This window comes from Kryptolebias marmoratus, linkage group LG5 (assembly GCF_001649575.2).
Source record: "Kryptolebias marmoratus isolate JLee-2015 linkage group LG5, ASM164957v2, whole genome shotgun sequence".
NCBI classification, from domain to species: domain Eukaryota; kingdom Metazoa; phylum Chordata; class Actinopteri; order Cyprinodontiformes; family Rivulidae; genus Kryptolebias; species Kryptolebias marmoratus.
Genome location: NC_051434.1, coordinates 25502915 through 25513295, shown reverse-complemented (window position 1 = coordinate 25513295; position 10381 = coordinate 25502915). Strand labels below are relative to the sequence as shown.

The window sequence follows — 10381 nt, the reverse complement described above, 5'->3', positions numbered from 1 at the left end:
AAAGGAGTTCAGGGCTCTCTGCTCCACTTCCTCCATGTAGAGGTTAGCCACAATCGGAGACACTGGAGATCCCATGGCGCAACCATGTTTCTGTCTGAAAAAACTGTCATTAAACTTGAAATAAGTGGTGGAAAGGCAGAGGTCCAGCAGGGTGCAGATCTGATCTGGAGTGAAGTTGGTCCTGTTGTTGAAATCACTGTTTTGTAAGGGTCATTTTCTGACAGTTTCCACTGCTTCTAAAGTGGGTATGTAAGTGAAAAGAGAAGTGATGTTGGAGCTAGCTTCAAATGTTGAACTTTGTTAGCAAAATTATTACAGTTCTCTACGTGATATGCGTGTTTGAGAAGGAAAACATCTTCAGCTACAAAGTAGAAGTCTAGTTATTTTGGTTTTTAACCCTTTTTGGATTTACCATCTCCTTGATGACTGAGAATTTACACCATCATAAAAGATACTTAAAGAATAGAAAAAAGGGACAGATAAACATTTTTTTTTTAATTATGCATTTAAAGAAAAAACAACAAAAAACACACAAACCCTAATGAGTAAAAAAGAAAACGTATAACTGTTCCTTAATGTTTATGCATTTTATATTTCAACTTCTTTTTAACTGACATTTTTCAACCACAGATCTGAAAAAGTTGGGACTGTGTGTAAAATATAAATAAAAACAGAATGCAATAATTTGCAAATCTCATAAACTCATATTTTATTCACAATGGAACATAGTAAAAGTTGGGAGGAGCATTTTGCAACTAATCAGGTTAACTGGCAACAGGTCAGTATAAGGACTGCATTAAGAACAGGTCTGATTCTGTTCTGGCAGCTTTATAACATTGAGAATGGTTCATTCCCAACATGATGCTTTTATTGTCATCAAACATTATTGGACATTTCTGAAAGCTTCAACCTGCAGGACAAATGTTTTTAAACAACTTATTTTCCAGATAAGCCACAAAGCAGTTAGAGCACATGAAGGAATGGTGTCACCCATACAATTATGAGCTGGACACACGGGGAGAGACGTCACTCCCTCTGATTTCATTTCCTACAGAACTTGTGCGATGAGGCGACAATCGTTCGCCCTCCTCCAGCAGAGAGACCGGTGAAATTTGTGCATGTGAAATTTCGAGCTTATACACTTGGACGTGCACACACGGGCAGGTGACACGACAAAACAAAATTGAAAAATGTTCAACTTCTGTGGCTGGCGCTAAAACCAATCAGCAAGGGTTTCATTTACTGACCAATGAGCAGAGAGTATGCTGCACTCTGCAGTCTGCTACCACTGTCAACATGGAGGAAAGCATCATTTCAGCTGTGTTTGACTTTCCTATATTATATGACATCACACGCAGTGATTATTGAGATGCATATAAAAAGGCAGCCATATGCCTTGTCTGACACGGACTGCTCTGAAAATGTCAAAATCCCTCCAATTTCATAACCAATCAAATTTCTTGGAGACAAGTCACGAGAGCGCGATTTGCAACGCCACCGCCGTTATCCTGTCCCGTGTGTTGGGTTTCACTCCAGTGGCGATGAGGGCCATTAGTCGCTGTTGTTTGTTGCTCTCTTAGTGTTGAGCTCATTATCTTAATGCAGCAGTGACTAAAAGTGAATAGGCACCAATCGAGAAAATGAGGTGGGAAGGTTAAACCTCTCCATCCACAGCGTCATGACGCACAGCTAGAAATCAGGCGTGAGCTTGGACAAGCACAGGAGGAAGCTGCGATCACCTTTCATTGATAATTAAAACAATTATTTTGGTTTACTTCTTTGAGCAGTTTATGTCTAACAGCCGATATGCCATTATTACGTGTCACAGAGTTTATTATTTCCACCTGTCGATCGGTGGACAAAAACTCTCTGGTGCAGATTTAAATGGTCTGGTTCTTACAAAAACTGTGGATTTTTTAATTATATTTGGCTAATGTCTGTCAAATGTTTTATATTTTTTTTAAAAAAGTGATTCTTAACCATCGGCCAAAGCCATGTTTTTTAAAATAATATTTTATGCCTTGGCTGATCTAAAAATTATACCAAAGTCCATATTTCAGATTTAAAGCCATTATTCAGTTGTTTTAAACAACAAAGGAGTCACAATACTTTGTTTCTTGATTCTTTATGCAGATGTCTTCATTACGATAAACTGACTCGTGAATTTTTTTTCTTAAACAAATCTTTCTCTTAAATTTACTTTTTGAAGTATTTTTTTGTGCTTTTGTAAGTTTTTGTATGTAAGTTGTAATGTTTTTCAGACACTTGCTGCTTTTAATGCATAGATCTATTTGTGCTACCCGCTTATATTAAACAGGTAGGATATTCTGATGAAGGAAGGGATTTTTGTGGTTTTAGAAAGGTTTTCGTCGTGGATATAAATTGTTCTAATGCTATGCTAAGCATAACTCCTAAGCTTCCACTTCAGTATCCGATGATATTTAACATTAACACGAACCACTATAGTTGTCGGTTTGTAAACATGACGATAGCAGTTTTTGACGGGTAGCACAGACCGTTAGACATCGCTGTTTAGCCGTGCTACGGTAGGAAAATCTGACGAGGAAGCACAGATCGTCAGAACACCGGCCGTAGGCGCAAACGCATACTGACCGACGTCATGACGTCATTGATTTAGTTGCTTAACTTTCGATTCTTCCCTCGACTACTCTTGAAAAACATTTTAGTTGTCTGCCACCTGCTTAACTCCTGAAATGTTCCGCCACATTGCTAATGCTACTCCTCAAATTGTTTCTTCTTCTTCTTCTTCTTGATTTTTATTGGTGGTTGGTAAACAATTGAAGGAATCAATACCGCCACCAACTGGTAAAGAGTGTCTGCTCAATTTTTCTCCTTCTTGCATTTAGCAGCAACTCGAGCACATTGCTGCCCCCTATATGTCAAGAGGACAAATAACACCTTTGTGTGTGTTGATCTAATTCACCAGCCACTTCAAATATTTACCCGCATTTGGCCAGTGGTGGGTGCTAATTTCCACCCCTGGTCAGGAATGGGACAACATTCCCCTCCAATAACTCCAGGAACTGGTCTCCTCAGATGGTTACAGACTTTAGTCAAAAAAGAGAGGATGCTTTACAGCAGGAAACATAGAAAAACTTTAAAGAGTCGTGTTGCTGCCATCAAGTTCAAAATTATATTTTTCTTTCTAAAAATTGTACTATTTTTTTGTTTCAACATTTGATATGTTTGCCATGTTCCATTGTGGATTATGCTTTTATTTATATTTTACACAATGTTTCAACTTTGTTGAAATTGGGGTTGTAGAAAAAATAACCTGCTTCAATAAACTTTAGGCTCTTTCACAAAACAGTTCTGCCAAATTGCTGCAGAAATCTTTCTGCTGCCTCTGAGCCCTCAAAGACCACATGGAACTGGCCATATCCCACACAGACCAGAGCTTCCTGTCACAGAACCAAAAGAGGCATGGAGCAGAACTCAACTCTGTTACCTTAAAGCGCAACACAATGTGTGACAGATTTCTCATATTCTTTTTAAAACATGATGAACTTACTTAGTTTATGATTTTCTTTGTATTTAACTAATTTTTTTAACTAAATGCGAGTTGCTGTGCATCACCATCAATCTTCCCTCAGTAATAAATCTGTTTGTGTTTGTCTAATCCCACGACTAGGTGGTCACACAGACCATATACCATCATATTATTGAGCCATGAAGCCAGATTACCTTTCCACATGCCGACTGTTTTGACTCTGTGACGACCTTGCTTTGCAGCACAAAGGTACATCAGGGGTGGCTTGGCTTCAGCCTCTCTCATTCAGAAATGACACTGAGGCAGCCAGAAGGCATCTAAGTCCGAGCTTGAAGTGTTTTGTGAAAGAGCCTATTGTGTAGGATTCATGTTTAACTGTGAATCAGGCAAAATTAAGAGAAGTAATAGCAAATGGAGAAATCAATGAGCACAGATCAGCATTTGTAAACATAAACAGTTTATACTATGAGTGTGATTTACCTATTTATGCAATGCATTAAGATAAAACTGTTGTTTCCTTTAACAGATATTACAATCTTGTACTGTAAATTTATTATTTTTAAAATGCAAGTCACCGATTCTACTCGTCTGTCTTTGGTTGTCACTTTTACTTCTGGTGAAAGAACTGGATGTGTAAAATCAGAAAACACAGAGACTGATGTGCAGGGATCAGTGCAGGGCAGCACCTAAAAGAACATGTAAGAATGTCCGCCTTACTTGTGATGCCACATTTTCCCGAGGACGAGGAGCGCCCAGGTTTGGGAATCCCTGGTAGGTTGTGGCCCCCGGCAGTGACAGTGTGGTTAGCTGGCTGCTTCAGCTGGCTGCGGCTGGGGGAGGAGCCTCGCAGAGGCGAGGAAGGCTGGTAGCTGCTGTTGGAGGAGTCGCTGTGGTAGGACTCTGGGCTGGAGGCGGAGCTCGATGAGCTGATGTAGGTGATTACGCCTCCTAATTCATGCAAAGACGAGGGAAATGAGTTGTGAGGAGATGGACTGAGCAGAACTTGGTACCTAATAACATCTGACTGTCACAAACACATTCTGATAAGTTTGTGCTGATCCAGATGGCACAGTGAAGCAGTGGTTAAAGCTGTCGCTTCACAGCAAGAAAGTCGCAGGTCCAAACCCAGCTGCAGCCTTTTTATGTTCTCCCCGTGCATCCGTGAGTTTTCTCCAGTTTCCTCCCACAGACCAAAAACATGCTGGTTAGGTTAATTGGTGACTAAGTGTGAGGGAGAGAATGAATGATGGTTTGCCTTCTTTGTTTCTGTAAGGCATGGAACATAATAAATTAAATGTACTCACATTAATGTAACTGAGTATTAATTTGTGTACTTTGTACTTTAAGTAATTTATCTAATCAGTAATTATATTTATACTCAAGTATGTTTTGATTTGAGTATTGCATTTAGTTACACATAAAATCCCATCCATTACTGAGTAAACAAATGTGAATGTGAATATGTGAATTAAAACTAGGAGTTCAGGGGAAAAAAGGACGACAAAAAAAGAACTAAGCTCCTGCAGTGACTGGGTTTGTCTCTTACTACTCAGCCGTTGTATGAACTGCCCAGAAGTGATGACAAGCTGCAAAGAAGGAGTTTGACTTTACATAAACCCACAGTCTCTGTGCATGACTCCGCCCACTTGGCGCACCATTTCGTCTACTGGAGTAGAGTGAAACTCAGCAGACATGCACTTGTTGACACATCACCTGTGTCAACAAGTGCAAAGACAATAAAATAAACTCCTGGACGTTATGGCCATGTTTAAGAGACACTCTGGAGTCTAACAGCAGAGCTTCGTTCTGCTGTTAGCTCAGAGAGACACAGTCCTGCAGCCTGTGGTGGTGAGTTTAAAACACATTTGTTTGTAATGGAAGTTAAAACAAGGCTTTCATAATTTAATAAGAGCTCTTTCCATCTCTGGTCTCAGTGATGTGACATGTCCCCCTGTCGTTCAGTGACAGCTGGAGATAGGCACCAGCTGCCCCACAACCCCGACGAAAAAGCAAGTAAAGAAAATTGATAAATTAATGGAAGTTTTAGCTACAGTTTTCATTATTTTAACATTTAGCTCCAGTTTTGGTCATTTTTACTTTTTTTCTTGTCCTTTTTTCATTTTTAAATAAGGCACTTCAATTCTGTAGTTGAAGACTATTCACTTTCTGGAAAGCTTTATCAATTCAAAGCTGGAGAGTGGGGGGTTCCAATCTTTAACTTGCATAAGATACTTTGTTCATGCAGCTAAATTCACATGCAGATTAATCTCACTCCCATTTCCCCAGAGAGTTAGTAAGACCTGTTTTCCAGGATGGGAAATGAAATGTCTTCAACTACAGATTATACGTTCAGTTGCTTTGTTTGTTTGTGTATTTATCTGAGCTGATGCCATATTCCTGTTCAGTGAAATGGAAGTCAGTCACCTTCTCAGCGAGGAACTAACCAGCTCAACTAAAGAGGCCAGATCTGAATTCAACAGCCACACAAGCTGTCATTACTGCCACCAACATCCCCTTTCCAACACAGGCTGACCTGATTTCTTTCCCTGCCCATCTCAGTGATTAGGTAACAGCCATTACATAATGTCAGCTTCACATGGTGTGTGTGAGGCAGCAGGTAGTCTGGACTGGCTGCAAGGATGCCTGATGCCAAATTACATTCAACAAAGATCTTTTTAATGTGGTTTAGGTTAAGATATGGGATATTACATGCATCTTTGTTAGATGATTTTTTAAAAATACATTACCTCATCAGTTTACAGCAGATTAAATGTACCAGGAAACTGAAGAATTACCTATACATATCTTACAACAACTGTCTCACAATCCAAAAATGGTCTTAAATCATCACATCAGCTCAAACGTACATAAAAGCCCAGTGTCAAAAAAATAATGTTCACAAACACAACAACAGTGAGCTCTAAAAGGAGTCAACAATTACTGTATCAGTATTATTATGCACAAAACATTAACAGACACTACTGCTGAGTATATCTGGCAAATAAGAATGTTGTTTTAGAAAATCAACACAACTTTTGCTTCTAAATGTAGAATTTACCAAGACTGTTTATATAATATAATATATGACTATTGCAAAGTAACAAAAGCATAAACTGAAGTGAAGAATAATAAGATTTAACTGGGTGCTGCATGCTTTTATAAAACCTCACAATTTGACCAGTGAGTTCTGAAATGAAGTTGCTGCATTCAAATCTATCAGAACTGGCGAGTTTTTTCCACAACTCAATAAAACAAAATGTCCTCCGTGGTTTTAAGGAAATAATATAAAGTATTCACTTGAACTGTTGTTTTAAAAAAATACATGTACTTTTTTAGGCTCTTTTTTCCATTTATTTTTGGTCTAAGAGTGTCAAACTCCGAGAAAACCATAATTACTAACAAAACGGAAACTTCAGACTTTAAATGTTTAGTGTTAGCATGAAAATCACAAATTTATCGGAACAAATAGTTTTTATTATCATTTTCTATCCAAGTCTTTTAATAGTGTGTAAATAAAAAAGAAATCATTGGATATTCCGTGGGCATCGAACACACCGCGCCCCCACGTGGAGCTAGCATGTTTCTCCCAAGGAAAACTGGGTCACAGCGATGTGTCTCACGTGTATTCGCGGCGAGAGCCCACACTCTGTAGCTGGGGCAATTATGTAATGCCTACGTCACTGCATCGCTCAGCCAACCAGCAGAAACGTAGGGAGAGCGTAAACACAGGCGCACATGGCTCGGCTGGTTGGTCCATGTGAGGAAACAGGACTGCAGCGCTGCCGAACCGAACTACGCCCACCACTCTCCCTTGGTACTCCTGACCCAGTTTAATATACACACCGTACGGTACAGTCTGAACTGTTTAATCGTACAGTAACCACAGCTTTAAATATCAAATAAATATTGTTGGAGTTTGGATCAGTAGCACCTAACTTCACCAAACCCTGCCCGGATGGCACGACAACATTAGGTCCAACTGTGAATATGGTTCTGAGTACTTACCAGCTTTGCTGAGCTCCATGTCGTCCTGCGAGTTTCCCCCCTCTGCTACCTCAGTGCTGAATCCGTTTTTGTTTTGGTTTCAGCAACAAAACGTCGCTGGCTGATGTTTCATAAAGCAGCTCTTCAGCTAAACTTCTGAAATGACCGACACCAGGAGGAAACCCTGAACACACACCAGCCGGGACAGAAGTAATCACTAAGACTTTTTCAGTAAGTTTCTGGAGAAAAGTTTGTCTTCAAATGGTCCTTTGCTTCCGTCTTCCGACCCGCTTCGGCTCTGCTCGATTTACCGAGATGCAGCGAGGTCCATTCAGCCTGGAAACAGGGGGAAAATGGGTAAACTAGAAGCTCAGCAGCAGCAGGTGAGGAGGACTGGGGCTGCAGCAGTATGGAACCATGTGACCCAGTTCATCATAGGCTCCGCCCTCTCTGCTGCCCTGCAGTGGTGTCGGTGTAACCCACTGACATACTTTCAGCAGAGGGAACAGAGACACAAGTTCACCCGGAGTTAGAAAACTTTATCACCCGCCACCCAAAGCTGAAAGACCGTATATATCTGTGTGTGTGAGCGCGCACGCGCGTGCCACCACCACCACTAAGCATCCTTAGCATACAAAAGTGGCTAATTCAGCCAAATTTACTGCTAAACTTTGGTATGGTAGTAGCCAAAACAACCAACATACATTATGAGGACTAACTAATCACACAAGTTCTGTTTTTAAAAGGGTCCTATAACATTTCCTTGAACAAGTCAGGATAGGTCTGTGGGCTGTACAAAACATGTTCACTACATTTAATACATAAAATCATTCTCAGATATTGAGATTTCACCTGATCAGTTCTGCCTGTTTTGTAGTGTGTAGTACATGAACGATTCATTCAAACGAACAAATCTTTTGAGAGAACGAACTGAACCAAATCACTTTATTCACTGATTCGTTCCTTACTTAGTTCAGTTGAGAAAGAAAAATAAGGAAGAAATAAGAAAAAAATAAGTACATAAGAAAGAAAAAATCTTAGTTCAGATGAGTTTAGCAGGGGTGAAACTTCCGCGTTATGGAGGACCAAAAGTGACATAATCAAAAATAAAAGCAGAAATATATATATGGATTAGAATGTTGTCCTGCAGTTTTCCTCGTTGACCTCCTAGGTTCAGAAATTATGGCTGTGTCAGTTTCTTTAGTGGGTTCCTGTTCAGGAGAAGGCTGAATGTCAGGCGAAACATCTTCAGAAACACCGCTTTTATTGTACTCAACATCTATTAGGATCTCAGATTCAGGCAAATCAGTGTTTTTAGGCAAATCAGTGTTTTCAGGCAAATCAGCGATTTCCTCTTCTGCCCTACTGCCAGTCAATACATTTTCCAAAACCTTTTCTTGAGACCCCTCCATCCTGCTGTTTTCAGCAACACCCCTAAGCTCAGCCCTATGGACCTGGCGAAGGGGTCCTTCCTGCCCCATAGGTGCAATAGAGTATACTACCCCTCGATCAGGAGGTGGGCGGACTACTCGGTAAGAAATTGGATCATAAAAATCCTGAATTTTATTCCGACCCCGAACTGAGTAATTTCTTGCATACACTAGTTCTCCCTCCTGAAAATCCGGAGCAACATCCACCTCCTTTTACACTCCATTTTTTGATGTACCATGTCATAGGCCACAGTTAGGGACTTCTGGTGCTTATCTATCCACTTTTCCAAGGGCAAGCCAGACTCTCCATTATCTTCACTCAATCCTACCAAAAAGTCCACAGGCAACTGCAGTTCTCTACCAAACATTAAAAAGAAAGGTGTCACAGCAGTGGACTGATGAACAGTTGTATTATATGCAAACGTAACCTGAGCAATGTGGCGAGGCCATTTACGGTTCTGTTCAGGTGGAAGTGTCCGAAGTTAATTATGTAAGGTACGATTAAACGCTCACATTGTCCATTTCCTTGAGGGTGATAAGGGGTAGTGCGACTTTTTTAAGACCCTATACAATTTACAGAGCTGGTGAACCAGATTACTCTCAAAGTTTCGCCCTTGATCAGAATGAATCCGGCTTGGAGGACCAAAAAGCTGAAACCAGTGTTTTACTAATGCCTCTGCAACAGTACTGGCCTGCTGGTCTTTCGTAGGGACAGTCTGTGTAAACTTTGAAAAGACATCAGTCATTACAAGAACATTTTCCCTACCGTTCGTAGAGGGTTCTAAAGCTGTGAAATCTATTGCCAAAATCTCATGAGGTTTCGATGCTTTAATCGTGCCCATATAGGTTTTAACTTTTGGCAGCAAAGCCTTTGACACCACACACCTTTCACAGTTTTTACACCAATTCTCTACGTCTACATGCATATTTGGCCCATAGTACCGTGATTGAATCAACTGCAGGGTCCGCTCCACCCCCTGATGGCCATGATTATCATGAAGTGTGATTATCACGCGTTTTTTTTTTTCTTTCAAATTTCAATTGTCCAACACTGTTGTCATGGTTGCCTAGAGACGGACACAGCCAAGGTGAGCTGCTATAAACCCGCGTCTTTTTAAAATGTCCACCCGATACCTCACCATGTCATTAGAAGCAAAAACTGTTGCAAAAGTACAGACATGAGTGGGAAGACACACATCCCAGGATGAACAGCATCAGTGACGATGAATACAGGCAATAAAAACAATGTGTTGCACGAGTTGAACATTTTCCTTAAAAAAATACATAAGTTATTACTTAATAAGAAAATATGTATTTTGTTTCAAATATGTTAATTCCTACAAAACAGTCAAATATATTTACCAAAACACATTTACAAATGTTACTGATTAAGATTAACATCAAAGAAATAATGTTTTATATTTAAATATCTGTATTTCCTGCTATAGTAAATCAT

At 40.1% G+C, this 10381-nt stretch overlaps 1 protein-coding gene across 2 annotated transcripts in view; it reads right to left on the bottom strand.

Annotated features, from left to right (window-relative positions):
* The window catches only part of nr1d2b (nuclear receptor subfamily 1, group D, member 2b), a 15866-nt gene extending 7957 nt beyond the window's left edge, over positions 1-7909 (bottom strand). The window contains exons 1-2 of one of the 2 annotated variants that reach the window (XM_017439135.3): positions 7517-7909; positions 4229-4459 (exon numbers count right to left, since the gene is read on the bottom strand). In XM_017439135.3, coding sequence (XP_017294624.1) covers positions 4229-4459; positions 7517-7535 — 250 coding nt within the window. In that variant the 5' untranslated portion in view covers positions 7536-7909. The remainder of the gene's footprint in view (positions 1-4228; positions 4460-7516) is intronic. The other variant, XM_017439136.2, reaches the window with a different exon arrangement.
* Between the last annotated feature and the right edge of the window lie 2472 nt (positions 7910-10381).